The 22,233-nt window shown below is 36.8% G+C and overlaps 1 protein-coding gene across 2 annotated transcripts in view; it reads right to left on the bottom strand.

Moving 5' to 3' along the window:
- Positions 1-4,580: 4,580 nt before the first annotated feature.
- Positions 4,581-22,233, bottom strand: part of Lrrc69 (leucine rich repeat containing 69) — a 104,272-nt gene continuing 86,619 nt past the window's right edge. For both annotated transcript variants that reach the window (XM_047530857.1, XM_047530761.1), the window contains one exon: positions 4,581-4,691. In XM_047530857.1, coding sequence (XP_047386813.1) covers positions 4,581-4,691 — 111 coding nt within the window. The remainder of the gene's footprint in view (positions 4,692-22,233) is intronic.

Consider the following 22,233-nt stretch of genomic DNA (forward strand, 5'->3'; position numbering starts at 1 on the left):
GACTCAAAATATTCAGTAGAATATCATCTGAGAGGGACTTCCTGAAGAATGTGGGGAAAGCAGCCTGCAGACCACAGGGAGGAAACAGAGATGTGAGACCATCACATCATCACATTGTGTACCCCATAAGGGTGTACAATTATCAAGAAAGAAAAAGATGAGAGTGATGATGGGAGATGTCAGGTTTTGAGCAGAGAAGAGCTTGATCTGACTAATCTTAAAGGACTCCCTTCTCTGGTCATGGTCTAAGAGATGATATCTCATCCACTCTAAGTTCAGATAATGTCTTCCTTGTGGTAGGTATTGAAAAATACTTGTTGGATGAACAATTGTAAGCACAAGATGAAAGTCAGAGGAATATAGATTTTCTTTTAAGTGCTTACTTTTTCAAACCAGAATCATTTACTTGATGGGGGCATTTTAATTGATCAGTTTAAAAATGTAGTAAATGTACATTTTGGTCCTCTCAATGAAAAGATAAAATAATAAGCCACACACATAGCCCCGATTTCCTCAATTACAACAAAGAAACCATAAGCTCCTGTTATAATTGAAGTGACTAGGAGAGTGACAGCCAAGGTCCAGGTCCACCACTCACCAATACAGATATCATCTTCCTCTCTCCAAGCACTGTCAGCCAACTCAAGGGAATAAAAGGCTGTGATTTTCCATTCGGTGGCCCTTATGAAACTCCTGCCCCAAGGAGCCCCTGCATGGGGCTCTGTGCCTGCAAGCCATGATCCAGGGTCATCCTCAGTGTGAGTCTACAGTGATACTGAATGGCCTGGCCCCATCTCTCCCCTTGAGACCCAGTCTTGCCTTTGAAGGTGCCAGATCTCTTGTTGCCCTTGGATAGTGTGACTCTATGAAATTATAGATCCTTTTGCTTCCTCAGCTAAAAGACTTTCTAGGTAGCTTTGCTCTTTTAGCATTTATTGCTCATTCACTCACCTACTGAAAGCTCCCAAGTTTACATCAGTAAACCATCTTCACTCACTCCAGCCCCACACAGGCATCCTGGACTTCCTTCACCTCAGTTGAATTCTCTGGTCCCTCAGCGTACTCACGCTAGTGGGATGAGAACTATTAAGAAGTCCCCTCATAACCCAGTGTGCATGGTCACTCTCTGAGTCTCAAGGTTACTTTTGAACCTCTGGTCAGAAGTTATCATACAATTTGGAGCCCTGTTGCCTGCAGAAGGCCCCCAAAGTTCCAGTAGTGGATTTGCAAATTAAGCTGTCCTAGAACTTTCTGTGGCAGGAGACAAAACAATTCTTCAGCAAGAGCAAGTGCTGACTTCCAGCTATTTATTTATTTATTTTTTACTACTGCAGTCAGAAAATAACCCAGACAACAAAGTTTTGGTATTTTCAGATGTTTTATCAAGTGAAAAAAAAAAAAAAAGTCTACTATCATCATTTAAAACTTTTTCAATTTTAAGTGAAATATACATTAATAAATATTAATAAGTTAATATAAATATAAAATGTGCATTAAAAGTTTTTTAACATAAAAATCAAAAAAGCATATATCTTTAATTACTTATTGCTTAGATTATAGAAAAATAGTGTCAGTTCTCTAGTCATACCAATTGACTCTTTACCCTCAGGATTCAATTAATAACTTTCTGAAAGAGTGTCAGAAATTTGAAGCAACTAAATGGGAAAAATTCATCTTGGATCATGTATTCACATAAACATAGAGAATTAGAAGCCACATTTGAATTATGCATAATAACTAGGGACATAAATAGATTTCATTAATGATCCTAAAATAATAGTCTTCTATTTGAAAATACTTTCCCATGGGTGATAAGAGTTTACAACAAACAGTAAGAGACACATGAGTTTCTCATTTTTTATTCTCCTTAAGAGGCAAATGTGAGTGAAAATGAAAATTCCCAAGAATACTCACAGGAGTGACCAACAGGGAGAAAAAAATTGAAAGTAGATAATTCACAAAGAGTTAATGTCCCAGTTGCTTCAATTTCACCTAAATAAAGGTTGGTTGCAATTGTTGAATAATAAAAATATTTTGTTCCAGATCCCAACAGCAGCATTTCAAATGGATTACAGTTTCACATCCACATGGAATAAGATATTATTTCTGATTTAATTAACCAATGATTCAGGACACAGGGTAGCCCTATAGGGTAAAGGCAGATATGTATCCTTCCCTAGTATGATTCCCATTGGAGACACGTGATACTGACCATGCAGCCAGCAATACTAAACTTTCTGACATCAGAATCATGGTTTTTCCTTCAGTACACTTTCAGTTATTTGATGCTTTCTGATATCAACCTAACTTTTAGCCTTTCAATTACTTTTATTATGGAAATTTCAGACCTCTGATCAAATATTGCCTTATCAAACCTAGACTACCCTACATAAAGAGTATCCCATCATTCTCTACTCCTGAATCCTATTTTATTTCTCTTCAAAATTCTTATCACCATATTATTTGTCTATTGTTTATCATTCACCTCCCCCCATTAGGAAGCAAACTCCGTGAAAGCTGGGCCCGTCAGTCTTCTTCATTGTTATATCTTTACAACAGAGAATGGTGCTCAGTGATAGTAGCCCCTCAATAAATATTTGTCTAATAAATGAATAGATGGAAAATTAACAATTTAGTAGAAGACATTCTGTTCTATTTTAGATAGATTAGAATTAGAAGCTAGGAAAGAAACATGGGTCAAAAATGGAGAGGGAGATTGAAGAGTTGCCAATTCAGGTATGGTAAATGATACTGAATAAAACTGGTGGAGTAGTGAATTCATTCACTAAAGAAACAGTGCTAAGAGAAGAAAATGAGTAGAGAATCTCACAGAACACCAGTTTTTTCTTTTTTTTAAAGAAAGGTACAAAAGAGAAGTAGGGAGGAGAAATGAACCTAAGGCACGTAGCTTCAAGGAGACCACTGATCAATCATGCCAACCTGCAATGAGTACCAGCTATATTAAGAGCAGGTAGATAGGGAGGAAGTCACTGATGACCTATGAAAGGTCAGTTGTAGTAGAATGCTGGATCAGAGACCAGGCTGCAGTACCTTCAGAGATAAAGAAAATCAGGAAGAAAGGGAGCAAGCCAGGATCCTCTCTCACATCACCAGAGCTTCAAGGAAATATTTGTTGAACAATTAAGTATATACATGGTTGGATACATAGAATTTTTTCTTCGGAACCAAGAATTTTTTCTTCGGAACCAAAATGGCACATAAGTTCTGACTGAGGTCATGGGTTTAATATGGTGAACAAAACATTTTAATAGCATAGGTTATATTAAAATATTTCCCTAATCAAAATCAACTTAAGAGTTTTTCCTCAATAAACACAGTGTTTATTTCTGCAACTCATTATTAATGAGCTCTGGTCTTTCATTTTGATTCTGTTTCTAATTTTTGTTTAAAATTCATTGTTGGTTGATGGACTAGGGCCTGAACCTTGCTCTTTGGAATGGAGAGCTTCTCTGCTTTATGCCATGGATTTAGCTTCTCAGTTATGCCAGAGGCAACTCTAATACATAAAGAAGCATGTCCTGAATTGAACTCCCAAAGGCCTAGCTGTGAAGGTAACATGATAATAAATGCATGGAAGAAGAGACTGTGCTTTCCACTAGAAGAACCAAAAAATAATTACATGGAGAAATATATTTCCAGTGGAGTTTAAATATAAAATTATGATTAAATTTCTTGCTTTTCTGAATACACAGCAAACCAGACTAAACTGTGGTTCTCAAACTAGGGCACACAAAGAAATCACCCAGAGGGTTGTTGAAACGGAGATTGCTGGGCCTCACTCCCAGAGTTTCTGATTCAGTAGTTCTGAGGTAGAGCCAAATCATTTGCATTTGTAACAAGTTCTCAAGTGTTGTGTATGATGGTGGAAAAAACACACTCCCAAGAACCACTGGTCTATGCAAAATATACCATGCATTTGCATGACTTCTTTTCCTAGTTTTATGTTTTCTCTCAAAGAAAGCACTACTGTCCTGGCTTTCCTAAGTTTTCCTTGTTGAAAATTTTTTTAAAAATTGAAACTTTATAAATAGTAACAAAGTGATGTTAGGAGTTAGCATATCTGAGATTCAACCTTCCACTCATTTTTGGGTGGAATGAAAGTTTGATATTAGTCAATAGATGTTAGCACCTCAAATGAAATCATACAAACATAATACAAGTATCTAGCACTAAAAAGTGATTATCTTTCAAATGCAAAACATGCATCACATAAACACTTCTCCCCATCAAAGTCTCTTAATACTTTTCTAGAAAAGGAGAGTTGGTGGTAATAAAGTGATGGAAAAAAAATAACTCTGTGCCACACAGATTTTTTCCATTTTGCATTTATTCATTTATTCTTTTGGAGCCAAAAAGAAAAAAAAAAAAAAGCACACCTAGAAGGTGAACAATCTAAAGGTGTAATACTTAAATTGGGATCTTTGTAATTGAATTATTTGTCTTCCTTTGATTAATGTATTGATAAAGAGACCCGGTGCATTCTAAGCAAGGCATGAGCAGCCTGTGTGCAGAGCTGATAGAGTTGTCTAGTGAGGTTCTGAAAGAACGTCTCACCTGCTCTACACTTGAGCAATTCCAAAGAGGTCAGGGTCACGCCGATTAAAACATTTGTAAGAACAAATTAATACCTGGAGAGGTACCAGCTGTAGATTTCTGCTTATCTTCCATCTCTAAAAAGTAAAGATTAAAAATTAAATTAAGGCAGGACCCAATAAATATTTTTGATTAAAATAAATATGCATTCTCTCAGAGGTTTCAGAACATTGACTTCTAAAAGACACACTCTTTCCTTTATGCTTGATTTGCTCTTTTCCCATACACAAATAAACAAACTTAACGAGCTAAGAAAGGCATACTCAATACCAAACAAAATTCAAATGATAAAGGGTTATATGTGCTTTTATCTATATTTCAGCATACAGTACAAGCATAAAGTGTTTGGATGAAGGTGAAAATAGTGCATAAACCTGACTCCTGTTGGATGGGGCATCAAGTTTGTCAATTAGCAAACACTGACTGAACTTCCCTCTGGGCATCTCAGTTCTGCCTGTCCAGTAACCATTCCCTATGGAAATTAATCATCCTAATATTCTTTGTTCACTATCTACAATGTTCATTAAGAACTTCACTGGCTGGATTTCCAGCAAACTATTCAATGCATGACTTAAGTTTTTACACTTCAACAACCTCCATTTTTACTTCTCAATGTACAAAATAGGTAGTCAAAACGCTGCTACCCTGAATACTCAGGATATCCTGAATGCCCTTTATCCTGAATACTCATGTTTGAAATAATTGTAACAAAGCCCTGGGTTTGATTCCCAGCACTGCCAAAAGGAAAAAGAAAAAGAAATATTCACAACCTCAAAGGCTTACCATTTATATGCTTTGTATTCAATTTCTGAAGTCGACATAGCTCTCAGTGAACAACTCCAAAACAGAGATATAGAACAAGCACCTTAGTCAGTTAACAATGCTAGGTTGCTTTACCATGAAACAATTTGGCCAATATCACAAACCACAATGAGAGATTTGATTACTATTCTGTTCACTCTTCTGCAAAAGAACTTTGAGATCCTATTTAGAAGTTTGAACACATAAGCTTAGTTATTAATCCAGCCTTGAGGGAATAACAACCTTCTTAATACTGGTGAACTTTCAGTGAGAAACCAAAACCATAAGGCACATCACCTTCACACCCACCTCCAGAAAGGACTGTGAAGCACTATCTTAACCACAAAATATTTTTGGTGAAGGTAAAAAGATAGACTATCTACAAACCTGACTTGTTCTTACAAAGATGTTTAGCTGATCCATTAGCAAACATTTACAGAACTCCCCAATGGGCATCTTGGTTTTGTCTGTTCAGGGCCCACTGCCCATTCTGCTAGCACAAAAAGTCACTCTTTTCTTTCAAGAACCATTCACCTTCCAATTCCAGTGCCCACGTTGAGTAGTGACAGGGCCACTGATCCCAATCCCTGACCCAAGAAATGACCACATAACTCAGACTCAGCCAATGACTCAATCACTTCCTTCTGACAACACGATTAGTCTCAGTAATCACATGATCCAAAACAACCCAATAAAGTCAAGGAGCATCAACACTTGGACTTTTTTCTAGATCTACTGAGAGAAGAAAACTCTCTTTCTATTCCATGGGGAACAATTTAGGGAACTCCTACCTAAAAATGAAGCAAAGACAATAAGCAAAAAAAAAAAAAAAAAAAAAAGACAGATTTCAGATGATAAATTTGGAAACCAGATATAGCTATGACTAAATAATCAGCCAGACCCACCCCTGGCCTTCTTTAGTTGAGTCAATGTGTTCATTGGGTTTCTTTCACACACAACCAAGAGTCCTGATCAATTATAAGTAACCTAAAATCTGCATGACATTAGGCAATGTGCCATGAAAACAAAAATATGCAGCAAACAATCCCTCCCTTCAAGAAACTTTTTAGCAGTTGGAAAGACAATAACTAAACACAATAAATAACTAGAAACATATGGCTAGTTCTATAGTGATAAGTTCTATATGAATGCAGAGAATGGAGAGATCACCATAGGCTGTACCTTAGGTAAGATTTCATAATATAAGAAAAAGGCAACTGCATTTGGAAGGAAGGAGACTAGATGTGGCTGCCTATAGAGGAGGCCAAAGGACATTTTTAAAAGGGTAAACTTGAGAGCAGAAATTCAAGAATGTACTTAGAGTACTGGGGAAACAATACAGTACAATTGATAAATACACCATAAAATGTTAAATCATGGGATGTCAACAATAAATACATTAGTCCAGGAGTAAACAGAATTTGTAAGTATTTTTGTAATGAGAGACATGATATGTATCATATTTTGAATGTACTCTAAATGAGATAATATTGATTACTTAACTATAACTGCTAAGTGTTGAAATTGTGCTTGGAGAACTAATGGCAAAAATCAAAACGGAATGTAGTCTTTCCACAGTAGACAGCCCTCTCATCCAAACGGCTCTCCTGCCCACTTCTGTAACTTATCTCAGCGAGAACTACAGGACTATTGAAAATAAACAATGCCACATCAGTTTTACTCAGTTCCCATTTAAGAAACCAGAACAAACAACAGAGCCATGAACCAAGAGGGGCAGTTTAGAGAAAGAAGCAAAAATAAACCAAGGGAGCAAGTGGGGCCACACTGTTATCCAATGTGCTTTGTCCGAGTTTCTTCATGAGATGAAAAGTTTATAATAGAAAGTATTAAAGGCATTTTCTATTTCCACTGTGGTTTTAGCCATCTCCCTTGTGTCATTTAGAAATTGCGAGGGCAGAGTTTGGGTTGGCTCCTGTTGCAAGCAGGAATGCAAAGTGTCTGTGCCCTCTTTCCTCTTCTGGGGAAGATTATTATTTAGTTAATGGAACGAAATGTTTTGTTTCCATTTTTATTTTGCACAAGGCCGTTATCACTTTTGTAGTGAACATGTAACTTTGCAGGTTATTAATCTCTAAATTAATAACTTTTGTTTGTGGTATAATATTTCTCAGGGCTATGGACTGTTTCCTGGAAATTTTACTGAATAAAAAGTATCCAACATAACTCCTGAAAACACAGGACTCTTCATCCTCAGTAATGTCTGCACGAGAAAAGTTCTCTAACACCTCACTTTTGTATGCTCAAATTTCTATTTTCACTTGTGGTATTGCCTCACTTGTTTCTACTGGAACAACATATGTCCATTTGAAATGAGCATGTTACAAAGGAGAAGTGATACTCTCTCCTTGGAAGACCACTCCTCACAAACTTCAATTAATAAATCATCATGACTATCAGAGAAAGTTACTACTTTGTTTACAGACAGAAATTAAAACACAGAGCAAAATATCCTTTTTGCCAAGCCAAAGTCAGAGAAAAGAGTTTATAGGCATGCTTTTGTTTCGAAAGGATATCATTTAGTAAAAAAGCTTTAAAAAGTGAAATGCTATACTTGTTTAATTTCTCACTCTTCAACTATTTTTATTATTTCTTAAGGCAAATAAACTCAATTATATCCTCTTTTTACTTTAGGAAAAAGTAGTTTTCCATTTAAAATTTAAATATGCATGTTTTCTAAGTTTTATGTTTGTTGAATGGTAGTACTGGGATACTTTTTAGTAACTCAACATATGACTTGATGACAATGACTTCCACATTTTAAATGTTGAGAAATTAAAAATTTTTGAAACATATATGTAGAGCACACAGTGTAAAGTTCAGATAAGATTTCAATATTATGTGAAGCATAAGAAATAGAACGAAGAGTAAAATAACTCCCTGTTTTCTCAGGAAAAGATATCGTGGTAGATGAAACAATAACCCCATCCCAACCCTAGCAAAGATATCCACATCCTAAATTCATAGAACCTATAAATATGCACGTCACCTTACATGGCAAAAAAAGAATTTTGCTGATGTGATTAAGTTAAGGACCTTGAGATAGGTAGGTTATCCTGAATTACCCAGGTGGACCCAAAGTAAACATAAGCATTGTTAAAAGTAGAAGAGGAATGGAGCTGGAGAATATCATCTAAGTGAAATAAGCCAAGACCAAAAACCAAAGGCCTAATGTTTTCTCTGATATCTGGATGATGATACATAACAGGGGGCAGGGGGTGTGGAGAAGAAGGGAGGAACTTTGGATGGTGTAGAGGAAAACAGGGTGGGAGGGGGGTGGGGGATGGAAAGATAGTGGACTGAGACAGACATCATTAACCTATGTACATGTATGATTACATGAATGGTGTGAATCTACATCATGTACAACCACAGAAATGAAAAGTTATACCCCATTTGTGTACAGTGAATCAAAATGCAGTCTGTAAAAATTAAAATTAAAAAAAAAAGAAGAGGGAGGCAGAAGAGAAGGTTTAAATGATATGATATGAGAAGGGCTAGATCTACCACAAATGACTTTGAAGACAGAGCAAGAAGACTGTGCCTCAAGGAATGGTGGACAACTCTAGAAGCTGTACAATGCAAGACAGTGAATTCTCTCCCATAGCTTCCAGAAGGCAACTTAGCTGGCTGATATAATGCCTTCATTTTAGCCCAGTGAAACTGTCATTGGATTTCTGACCCACTGGACTATAAGATGATGAATTTCTGTTGTTAAGTTCCAAGTTCATGGCAATTTGTTACAGCATGAATAGATAACAAATAGTGGCATCATGTTCCAAATGAGCAGGATTTGTTACAAAGGAAGAGTGACACTCTCCTTGAAGGACCACACATGAGGAAGGCAGCTTCCTTTCCCCTATGGAATCAAGGCACCTGCAATTTAGAAGAGACTTTGGTCTATTCCCTTCATTGTCTAGATGAGGAAACTAGGTGAGATACAGCAAAAAAGTAGGTGACCTACCTCTGGCCTCAAGGTTCAAGACAGAGACGGGACTAGAATCTAAGTTCACAAGACTCTCTTAATCATAGTGTGTCTCCCAGCCCTTTCACTAATGAACAGTTCTGAATGCAGTGGATAACACTGCAGAACAGTTTGATAGAACGACCCATCGTTGGAAAGTGTGTGTTTTCAAATAATGTCCAGGAGAAAGAAACTGCTCTACGGTTCCTGCCTCGAGTAAATGATTTCACATGTTCACTTGAATCATCCAGCATCACTTGAAACTCCACATGTCAAAGATGAAATGGAGGTCCTACCTCAAAACCAGCTCCCCTTTGGATCGTCTTTCCCCTCCTACTCCTCAGAGGTGGCACATTCTGTCATCTTCCTTCCTTCATGGCGCCTCCCTTTGGTGCCCTTCCACTGCTATACCTTTTCCCCACACGAGACAACCATTCTAACTTTCCTTCAGCTTCTCTTCAGCCTTCAAGCACACTACTGCCAAATGACTCTAAAACACACATTTTTTTATATCATTGACTTGCACCCACACACTCAGTGGACTCCACTCAAAATTGGGTCAGTTTCAAACTTCTTAGTCTATTCTGTAATAGGTTTGTAGAATTTTACCCCAGCTTTTTTTTAAAGTCTGTTTCTTCTTCCCACTCCTGTACACAAACCAACTTTATTGGTTCACCCTGTGAGAATGATCTGTTCTCCATGCTGTTCTCCTCTCCTAACAGGTCCTCTCACCTTCCTTCTCCATCTGTCTAAATTCTGCCTCTTTAAAGGTCTGGTGTGTAAGTCCTGACACCTTTCTGGGTACTTCCCAAGCCAGACAACCTGCAGTGATCTCATATTCCACTTGGAAGCCCTAAATCAATTGGTCTCTATTACTCGTTTAGCTGTTAGCTTTGACTGCTAATGTCTTTTACTTTTTTAGACCTTAAACTCAGATGTTTAAACTGCTGGGGAATGAGTAGGTCCTCTGCTTATTTACATTGTACTTATCACCCAGAATTTCCTGCTTGAAGTCGGCCCTCAGATATTTATGGAGTAGCTAAAAGCAATTTTTTAAATCCAAGATGGAGATTCAGAATGACAACTCCTCTGAGACTTCAGTGACAGTGCCGGCAACAAGCACCACTCTACAGTTACTGCTCCATTTAGGAAGGGTTGCCATACATTTGGAGGCATCCGGGACAGCCCTGGTTTCTTGCTATCTTTCCAGTTATTAATAATGTTCACTTTTACTCCCAAAGCATCTTGGCTTAAATGACAAATTACATGGTCATTCTGCCCTTAGAGCATTTTGGACTGTGGTAAAGGCAGAAAATAGAAAGAAAATTCCATCCATGTCCCAACCATCCATTCAGCTAAGTGGCATTCTCTTTCCTGCAGACTGGTCCTGCTCACTGCTACTACCCCCTGCAAAATCAGTGACCTCTGAATTTCACATAGGAGGTTCAAACATTTTGATGATGCACAGCTTCAGATAAATGTACTTAAGGTGAATACATTTTTAAGATCCTTTAGAAGAAAAGAATCATAGATGCTGCATATAACTATGACTCTATCTAGTAGTTTAAGAACAAAAGGGAGAAATTTTTAAAGGGAAAAGAGGATTCAGGGAGTTCTCATAAGAGTAGAAGTAATCAAAACACAGCGTGTGAGTTCATTTATACTATAATTGTCTTTTGCTATTTTCTGAATAAAATAAGGAGAGTATAATACCATTTCAATTTTTCTGAACAATAAATACATATTACTTTCACAGTCACTTAGTATTCAAAATGTGATGCCTTCTGATCTTCTTAGTGTCTAATGTACATTAAATTGACTAACTGCTGCATAAATGTTTTAAAACCTACATTCATTTTCACAGTTGACTGGTTGAAATGATCAGTTTCATAAATGAATGTCAGTGGTATCTTAACAGTAATAACTTTTTACTGCAAAGTAAGATTTTACTCTGTAAGTAATGAGTAAAATTATTAAATGTAATCTTATATTATGTTTCATTACTGGCAGCTTGTCATAAAAAAGGGATTAAGGTTACAAATTTCATAAAGTAGATGAACGTTTTCACTCATTTGTAGTGAGACCTATTCAGTCTAATCTCTTTTGAGGGTAGTTTTAATTACATTACATCATTCAGTACAGGGTTGAGAGTTCATGTCCAAACTGTTCCCTCCCTAAACTCTTCAACTTTAAAGGAATCTGGGGAAATGTTAAGTTCAGCTAATGAAAACTATAAGAAATGAAAACTATCAAATGCATATCTTGGGCACAGGATCACTCAAGTGTTTGGAAAGGATTTTATGAAACTATTTAGGTTACTAGTCCAAATGTGGCCCAAGTTAGTAGTAACTAAAAAGGATTAATTTTTGTTGCCGTTTTAAAGATGTACGTCCTTAGTAGTTAATACTGAAATACCAATTACATTAGAATTATTGATAATTCTTTAATTGCTAAGGGCTAAGAACTCGGATGGCAGGATTATAATATCTGGAAAAAGACAAGAGCACCAGATGAATTATAGTAATGGTTAATAGTGGAGACTAAGCAACATTTTTCACCATGTGTTTTCCAGTCATCACGCTACTCTTACAGAAAGCAAGAATGATATAATTTCACATTCGCCTGACTATAAGCCATTCCAGTTGATACCTGGCTGTTTCAGTGTTTTATGTCAAGAATTAATGCCCCTCTATCACCCATGTTCTCCCTTCTTTGAATGCAAGCACTCACTGTTGGAGGCAGAACATTCTGTAAAGCACAGGGCAGTGAGACGCTGAGATTATCAAGTGGGATCACTGATAAAGTATTTACTGTAAAGGTCAGGATTCCCTACATTTAGTTCCCGAAGGGATAATCAAGAAGTTGATTTTTTTTTTGGGGGGGGAGGCTTCTAGGCAAACTAATGTTTGTATAATGCCTATCTTGTTAAGTGGAAAAGCAGCATAAAACCCTAAAGACAGATAAAAGTGACTATTTACCAACATGATGGCTAACTGATTATCATCCCCAGATATTCTGTGCATGTTTTCACTCTGTAAACAAAGAACTAAGCATTACAAACGCATGTTTCAGTGGCTTCTCACCTGGTAATACACATTCAAATCTCTTCATCAAGTTTTAATAGTTTCAAATATCCTTAAATTTGCTTGTAATAAGTTCTATTATTTGATAGATTTGACACTAAATACTCCAATTTCTTTGCCATACTCTTGCACTATCATATACTAACTAAATATTACCAGTTTAACTTTATAGATATTAATAGTGTTAGAATCTATGGTTATTTCAAAGCAAAACAATTTTCCTTTTCAAAATTTTTCTTCTCATAATTGTCTTACACTCCAATGTCTTTTGCCAATCAACTTTTAAGTCTAGATTTTTTAGTTATTTTCCCTTTGTGCTTTGCAGATATTATTCCATTCTTTTCAGCTTCTATTACTGCTAGTGAGAAATTTGCTTTCTGACCACTGTAATTTCTTTGTAAGTGAACAATATATTTTTAAAACATTTTATCCTTAGCTCTTAATAGTCTATCTTTGGTGGTATGCAGTTTTACCAAAATGTGCTTACATATGGATTTGTGCTTATTTATTGTACTTGACATTCATCATGTTTTTTCAATCTGAGAGATCATGTCTTTCTTCAATATATTCTGCCATTAACTGGAATCTACACCCAGGTGTCTGGCTTATTTATTTTAACTACCAAGTTTTTAACTTATGATATATCCTCATGCACTCTGTTGTTGTTTTTATAGTGCCCTCAGACATATTTAAGTAATAAAAAAAGAATTCTAACTTCTCTCTTAATTTTTAAAATAAAGTTATTGGATACCAAGAAGTCTCTTTATTCTCCTATTTTTCTTTCTTCCATCTTTATTGATTCTTCAGTGATAGTATTTACCACTCCACTGTGTGTGTGTGTGGTTGAAGTTTTGTAACAAAATTCTTCCATCTACCTTTTCTGACCTGTATACCTGTAGTTCTATGTTCCCATCCACAAATCAGTAGAAGAAAAGTTTTATCTCTCTTTTATATGATGGTCTTTCAACTGCATGAAGGTAGCTACTGGAAATAACTATATCACCATCAATTGGTGAATTTATTTGCATAGTCTCCTATGGTTCAAAATAAAAATGTGTATGCCACAGTGTGACAAAAAGAAATCTGAAGGTGATATCACAAGGAATCACATAAGCTTAAGTTCTAATTCTGTTATTTGATAGATTTGAAACTTGTGAAAAAAAAAAAAAAACTACTAGATTTTGTTTGGCCTTAGTTAGTTTTCTCATCTGTGACTAGAGACAATGAAAACCACAACAAAAAGTTAATATGAGGATGGGGAACTCAATTTACTCAAATGTTACCTCCTATGGAAAATTTCCTTTAAACCTCCTACATAGATAGATGCTCACTGTCTGTGATTCCATAGCATGCCTTATAACATTGCATTTAAAATAAACAGTCTGTGATCTGCTCAGTAGAGTGGACTGTGTCTGGGATCTGAAGAGCCCAACACAGCACCTTGAAAACAGTATTGAAAAAAACAAAAAGTAAAATTATTTTTAAGTGGAAAAGTACTACCACTGGTCATTTTCTAGCTATATAAAAACTTTGAAATCTCCTCTTCAGTGTATTCAATTCCTTAATGTAATAGAATATCCAAGGTCACCAAATTCTAGCCCTATTTATTCCTAAATGCATTAGGACACAATCAAAACATTAAAATCTTACTGAACTGATTTCAAGCTTCACCTTCTACTAGTTACTTCCACAGCCTATACTCAGGCACATATTCCCTCATCTCAAAGTCTTTCCTCAAACCTTCCCCACTCTCCAGGAAACACACTGTAGCTCTCCTGCCTTTTACCTCCACATTTGACAGAGTTTAGTAAATATTTGTATCCTTTGGGCTTCTGGTTAATGCAGCCTACTTCTAACCTTGCCACTTAGTGACACTAAGGACACCATGGTCCTCCTCCAATTGTCCATCATTTTCTTGTCTCACCTTAGCACATTTAATGATCTCATTGTGACGGGTTGACATGTTTGACTCCATGGGAATACTATAGGCCAGGCTATGTGGACAATGACTAAACAGACTCCATTTTACCCTGAGACTCCATGTTATGTAGGAAATGCTTCTCCCCACCTCTGTACTCATCAACAGTTGCTTAGCATAGCATGTTTGACAAGACAAAATGTCAATTCTTATATAATATAAAATCATTCTCTTTTTGATTCCTATTTTTCTTAGGCAATGTACCATGTCAACAGTGATTGTCTAGACGTTAGTAACCATTCTTTAACTTGTACCCAAGAAGATCATTTTAACCTACTTCCCCCTTCTGCTTATGATTTTAGATCTCATGATGTTAGTTTGTAGTTTTGAATCATAGCAACAGCTACTTATGATTGATGTACTGCAACCTTATGGTCAGGGCTGTGTGAGACAGTCAGCCAGTTAATAGAGACTCTCAAATTTGGACTTCTCAGTGGTGATCGGCCTGTTCTTAAGTTGTGCCCTACAACATCATATTCGAGCCTATGTGGGAGTAAAGAAAAATTTTCTCTTGTTCAGAGCATAACATGGACATGGTTGAAAGAAGACCATCAAGGGGACTTCAATGTCAGAACAAGAAGACGTGGGGAAACTGATGGAGAGACAGACATCAATGGGAGCAGACACCATCATGGAGCTATGACCATACTCAGGGTCTAGACAGGATAATCATACACCTCAAGGGATACCCACATAGAACAAAGGACACTGGCAGAAAATTCTGCTTCCACATCCTAATGCCATGACACTATTTAAGAGCTCCAAAAGATGGATAATACAGGAAGAAAGGGAAGGGAAGGAAATTGTTAATGATCAAAATTAAACCTGAAATAACTAATAACATCCTAAAATCAGCACATAAGCCTGGAATTAACTAGAACAAATTTTCCAGTAGAATGAGAATCCAAATAGGAGGAGAAAAAAGAAAGTCCTATTCCTTACACATCTGCATTTTAAAGGTGGACAATTAGTACACTTTCTACTAGTTTATGCGCTTCTGTCCTTGTCTTTTCTTTCTCATCCTCCTTTGCTAACTTTTCCCACCTTTTAAAAATAGTCCTTTTTTCCTGGTCTCTCTCCTTATTGGGTAAGTCTCCTTGGGCAATCTTCATTCCCATGACTTTAATAAGTGGTTTACTTATATGAAACAATCTGAAATCCACATCACCAGATTTGATCTCTTTTTGTCAAACAAACAATTCTTTTTGCTACAGCACCTATAACTACAGGCAGCTGTTAGGGACTAACACTGTGTCACCCAAAAATCAATATGTTGAAGTTTTAACCCCCAGTAGTTCTCAAAGAAACTGTATTTAGAGATAGGGTCTTTAAAGTGATAATAAGGTTAAAATTAAGTCAATTATGGTGGGTTCTAATAAAATATTACTAATATGAAGAGTAAATTTGGACACACGCATATACAGAGAGAAGACCATGTCAAAACAAGGGGAAAATCGTTCTGCTACAAGTAAGGGAAAAAGTCCACCAAGAAGTCAAGCCTTCCGACACCATGGCCTTGAATTTTCAGACTTCAGAATTCTGAGAAAATAGATTTCTGTTTCTGAAGGCCCCAAATCTGTGGTAGTCTGTTGTGGTATTCCTAGCAAACTAATGTAGTAACTTTCAAGAGTTAAGTTCCAACTTGACGCACAAGAGCCCACCCCCTCAGCCTGCTTGTGTTTCCAACCTCATCCCCCATACCTCACCTTCAGCGAGTTCCAGTTCTCCTGGTACAATTTATCGGCACAAGGTTAGCTTTGTGCAAGCAGTTGCTTCACCCAAAATGACCATCTGCTGGCCCATGATCTACTCTAATGCCTCCCTATTCTTCAAAACACATTTCCAAGAAATGCCTTTTAAAATAAGTTTAAACCATTATTGTGTATCCTCCATGTACCATATATAATCACTACACTAGGCCCCAGGTGTAGAACAAGGAACATCCCATTTAGCTGAGGTGCTTTCTTCTCATAGTACCTTGTGCACCTCCACATCTACTTATTACAAGAATGTCATCATTCTTTCCTGTTGAAGGCCTTCGATTTTTTTTTAAAGAACTCCCCTTATGAAGCATTTACTGTGTTACCATTATTAAGCATCTGCTATGCTAAGTATTGTCTATACCTTACCTTATATATCCCTCACCACATCCCTGTGAGGTGGACCCTATTATTATTATCATTCGATGGTTGAAGAAGCTTTGCCTCAAAGAGGAAATTAAGATTTCACTGCTAGCAAGCATTGGGGCTGTCCTTCAGGCCTAAATTGTCAGGTTCCAATCACTTTATTCTAATTCCACTTCTCCTAGGAAGATGAATTTTTCAAGGGCCAGGGTTCTGCATTCCCATCTGCCTGTCAAAGAACCTGACTCATAATAAGAAAAGGTAAATGAGTCTTAGTGAATAAATAAATAATGATGGCAGGCTTTTCAACATAAATGTCTTAAATTTGGTTGAAGTAGATGAGGAAAAACTGGGTTGCAAAACCATGAAAGATGACCCAAATCATCTGTTTGAGAACAGGAAGTCATACACCTGAGTTTCCTCCTTAAGAGTCTTTACCTGGTAGCTTTGAAGTTGGCAAAATTTCTTGACTTCTCTGTACTTGGAATTTCTCATTAGTGTCCTTGGTTGGTTGGACACTAGTGCTAAGTGTTAGCTGTCATTATTTTTATGAGGTTGCAATTTCTATAAAGGAGATTTGAAATGAGACTAGCAATTATTTATCAGATGGTTTTGAGATGGAATCTGTTAGAGTAAAAATGAATAGGGCAACTTGTCCAAGGTGTTCAGAACATGGCCAGTGGAAAGCAGGGTTTTGGACAACTTTTGCCAAGTAATCTGACATGTTGTAATCATTAAGTGATTCTTGACTACAATAATCCATACCAGATGGTAATGTGAACAATTCACAGATAAGTTACACATGTGCTCAGGATTACATATTTACTCCCATCTTGAGGACTAACATGAATTTCTATCTTTACTTTCTCACTGATGCTTTCTCTTTACTCTTGCTATTTAATTCCAGCTGGTTTTAAATTTCTCCTAACCCATTATTTCAATGTCCTCTTTGGCAATACGGTTAGTTCTGGGTCCAGGTTTTTTTTTTAAACCTTGACATTAGCCCTCACTGGTAGTAGCTCTGCCAGATTGTGCTGTATGATGCATTTGATGGAATACATCAATAACCTAATAAAAAGAAAAAGAGGAGCTAGTATTCAAATCCAGATCTTCTGATTCATCACACATTTAGTAGAAACCAAATATGTATAAGACTCTGTGCAAAGTTTTCTACATATGAAGAAGGGACCGAAATGGTCCCTGAATTCCTAGAGCTTAGGTTCATTGTAGACAGAGTCATTGAACACCAAGGAAATAAATGAATTCAACTTTTCTAAGTGCTATGAAGATTTCAAAACTTCTTGTATAAACGTTGACTTAACTTGGACAAAGACATTTCCATAGCAAGAGGATTAAAGTATTAAAAGACAGAACAATTGAAATGGAAGTTTCTTATTCAAAAAGAACTTCTGTAAGCACAGAATCATTAAAAGAGAGACTTATATACATGTCGCTGGTTTGAGGATGCTTTCTTTGATTAAATGTTTCCTCTTCTCAAATTTGTTTCTCTCAAGCACAAGTAGATATACCTAATACAGACATGATTTTTTTTTCATAACTGGATTAAAGGAGGGTGTGACTTAGCCTTTCTTTTAGGCTCCCAATTCCTCAAGCAAGTATTTGCAAATCTCTTGCCAACATGGAATATGGTGATGGTACAAATATCTTAAAATGATTTATATGAGGAATGAGACCTATATGCTTTCTTAATTATTTTAGCATCATTTATTTGTAATGAGTGAAAGATCATTCATAAAAAAAAAAAGTGGGCTATCATGTATAACATTTTTTTTTCTATTTTGGATAGTAGTCTTTGTTTCCTTTATTTATTTTTATTGGTGCATTATAATTATACATGACAGTGGGATTCATTTTGTGATATTCATATATGAACATAATTGGATCAATCTTGTACCATTCTTTTCTTTCCCCTCCCCCCTCCTCTCCATCCCCGTCCAGATTCTGTTTGATCTACTCCACTGATCTCCTTTCTATTATTTCTGTTGTTATGTTCATCTATGCATTATACTATATACATGAAATTCATTGTGGTATATTAGCACATAGACATAGGAGAATTTTGTAGATTTCATTCCCCAGTACTTCTCCATGCCCTCCCCCGTCCCTCCCTCTCTACTCTATTTGTGTTCCTCCTATTTTTGAGAGATTTCCCCTGCCTTTTTATATAACATGTGTAACATTTAAAAATATTTGCTTGACTCAAAAAAATATGGCAAAAGACATTGTGACAAAAATTTTAGAAGGTCTATACCACAACCATAGCTGGATTAGATCTCTTATTCATTACTTGCTCTGGGATCCTGTAGCCTGCTAGACAGCTTTCCAGAGTAAACACCTAACATCAGGAATTCTGAACTGCAATGAAAGTCCCCTGATTTCATTCTACAGAATTATAAATGACCTACTGAAGTGGTTCTTGTGAAATCTGTGTTCTGGGGCTCGGGTTGTGCTTGCCTAGCACATGTGAGGCCCTGGGTTCAATTATTAGTACTGTAAATAAATAAAAGAAAGGTCCATTGGCAACTAAAAAATAAAATAAAATGAAATAAAATCTCTGTTTTGCTTCTTAGAGTTGAACAGTTAGTACTGGGAACCTCTACAGCCTATTCACAGGTTACTACAGTTAAAATAACCTATGTATTTTCTGGAGGTTATTTCACCGTCATCTGGAGTTACTTTTGATAAAAGCTCTCTACTTGATATGAAGCACAGACACTTATTTATTTTCCTTTCTTTGAATCAGAATCTTTTCTTTTTATCCTAGAGAGTAATACAATCTCTCTAGGTAAGACCTTTTCTTGGTTTTTGTCATCCAATTTTTTCTAGACCAGATGAATTTTAAAGGCAAAATACAAGTGAAGAAACCCATGAAACAAAACGCTGAAAATTGATGACTTAGATTGAGAGTATAAAAAATGTCCACTGTATTATTCACTCAAGTTTTGTGCTGCTTTCAAATTCTTCAAAATGAAAAGTTGGTGGCAAAAAGTAGTTGTCCTTACTAGACTTCATCATGAACAGCACACACAGTTAATTTTATAAAAGAAATTCCCACAATTAACAGTTTTGAGACAGCTAATATAGCTCTGAAATATAAGTAGTGATGATCTCATCCAGCAGTTAGAAATGTAAACCTATGAAACAGCAACTAATAACACTAGTGAAAATATATTATCATCATCCACATAAGCTCCCCAACTGTCCTTGGGGAAGCAACAGCTGTGAGAGGCCTAATCCTGGCTCCACAGACACTCAGGAACACAGAACTCTGCTTCAGGAGCCTTTGTTCTGCTTCCAACAGGATAAATGAAAAGTCGTTCAGCATGACTTCCAAGAAGCAGACAGATGGAGAGAAAACTCTACAATGTGCTCTCAAGCTGCCTTCCTGGGGACTTACCCAGGTTCCCAGGTGGAGGCCATATGAAAGTATGTGTTTGTGGCCCGTACACACAGTGGATTTACCCCTTCACCATATCCCTCCTTTTCTTTTTTACTATTATTTGTATCTCACCCTAGTCACTATAGATCATTCATTAATTCATACGTTCAACCAATGAGTCTTCCTCTTAGCTATGTATAAGGCACTGAGGAGTCCTTGCTCACTAAAGAAAGACAGGTCCTTACTTAGTGCAGGAAGAGCCCTAAACAGGTAGGACAGAGATTCTCAGCCCTGACTGAACATGAAAATCAACAGAAACACTTGATAAAATTGTGTATGGCCAGGGCTCTACTGCCACAGATTCTGATTTAGTAGCTATGGAGTGGGATGCCTCTATTCTTTAAAAGTTTCATAGGTAAATTTGTTAAGTGACTAGTGATAAGATCCACTGAGACAGATGTAAGCAGATTCAACTGAGATCCTTTATTGGCACAAAGACTACTTGAGTTGAATGACACTTTCAGGCACTAACACTACAAAGTTTAGAATCAGATGCTGTAGAAATGGTGTAAAAGGTCATGTATTTAGCTCTGTACCAAACTCTGCCTCCCACTCCCCAACACACACACACTCAAACTCACAAATGCACAACACTGGATTCCCAACACACTGGATCAGTCTATAGCTTCATGTTGCTCATGGTCCCTGGTTGTAGGAATTTCACACTTCCCACACCCAAACAGAACTTGTATCTCTCCCTAACAAACCTGTTTCTCCCTTAGTCATTCCTATATCAACAAAAAGTCATCTGCATTCATGTAGTGATACAGGCCAGAAAACTGGAAGTCTAATTACTTCTTCCTACAAATATATATCAGATCCATCTGTTTCCATGATCACCACCATCATCATCTCTCACCCAGTTTGGTACAATAACCTTCTGCCTAATATCCTCGCCACCTTCTAATCCATCCTCCACTCAGAAGTTACCTTTTTAAAATATAAATCAGAATATGTCACTCTTATTTAAAATACTTCAGCTAAGTTTCACTGGATATTGAATAAAAGTCTAATTCCTAAATGAGGACTGTTTGATATTCTGTGAAACAACTCTTGCCTACCTCAACATCCCCATCAACTAATACTCTTGGGCTGGGGAGATAGCTCAGTCAGTAGAGTGCTTGCCTTACAAGCACAAGGCTGTGGGTTCAATCCCCAGCACCGGGAAAAAAAAAAAAAAAAAAAAAAAACTAATACTCTCCAGTCAGACTGAACTGTTTTTCAGTTCCTCAAATCAGAAGTGATCTCCCTTCTCAAAGTCTTTTTTTTTTTTTTTTTAAAGTGGGTTTTTTTTGTTTTTTTTTGTTTTTTTGTTTTTTTTTTGGTGTGCTGGGGATTTGAACCCAGGGCCTTATGCTTGCAAGGCAAGCACTCTACCAACTGAGCTATATCCCCAGCCCTTCAAAGTCTTAACACACACTGTTCCCACTCGCTAGCTGGACATGCTCTTCTCCACCTCTTTACTGGACCAACTCCTTGTCCTTTGCTCAGTGAGGTCTTCCTCTATCCCAGATTTTTAAAAAGGGACCTCTCTATTCCCTGTTTATGACATCTACATGTTATGATTTGAATTGTATCCCCTCCCCACAAAAAGTTGAATGTTGAATCCTTACTCCCAGTTCCTTAAAGGTAATCTTATTTGAAGACAGAACCTTCGCAAAAGTGGTCAAGTTAAAATGAGGTCATTAGGCTGGGGATGTAGCTCAGTGATAGAGCATTTGCCTACCATGCTCAGGCCCTGAGTTCAATCCCCAGTACCACAGTGGGGAAAAAAAAAAAAGAGGTCATTAGTGTGGGCCCTAATCTAATATGACAGATGTGAGAAGGAGAAATTTGAACACAGATACACACAGAAGGAAGACAACGTGACAAGACATTTGAATGAAGAGAGCCACTTACAGGTCATGAAGAGAGGCCTAGAACAGACTATGCCTCACAATTATCAGAAGGAAAAAAAACAACCAATAACTTGACATTGAACTTCAAGTCTCCAGAACAGTGAAAGAATAAATTTCTTAAGCCACCCAGTTTACGGTACTCTCACATCAGCCTTAAAAAACTAATATACTACTCCTCCATGTAACAATATTTGTCACAATTTTTAAAATTACATGTGTGTTCACTTGTTTAATGTCGGCCTCTTTCACCAGATGATGATCTTCAGAATGCCAGGAACTGCATCTGTGTTTGCT

This window comes from Sciurus carolinensis, chromosome 1 (assembly GCF_902686445.1).
Source record: "Sciurus carolinensis chromosome 1, mSciCar1.2, whole genome shotgun sequence".
NCBI lineage: Eukaryota > Metazoa > Chordata > Mammalia > Rodentia > Sciuridae > Sciurus > Sciurus carolinensis.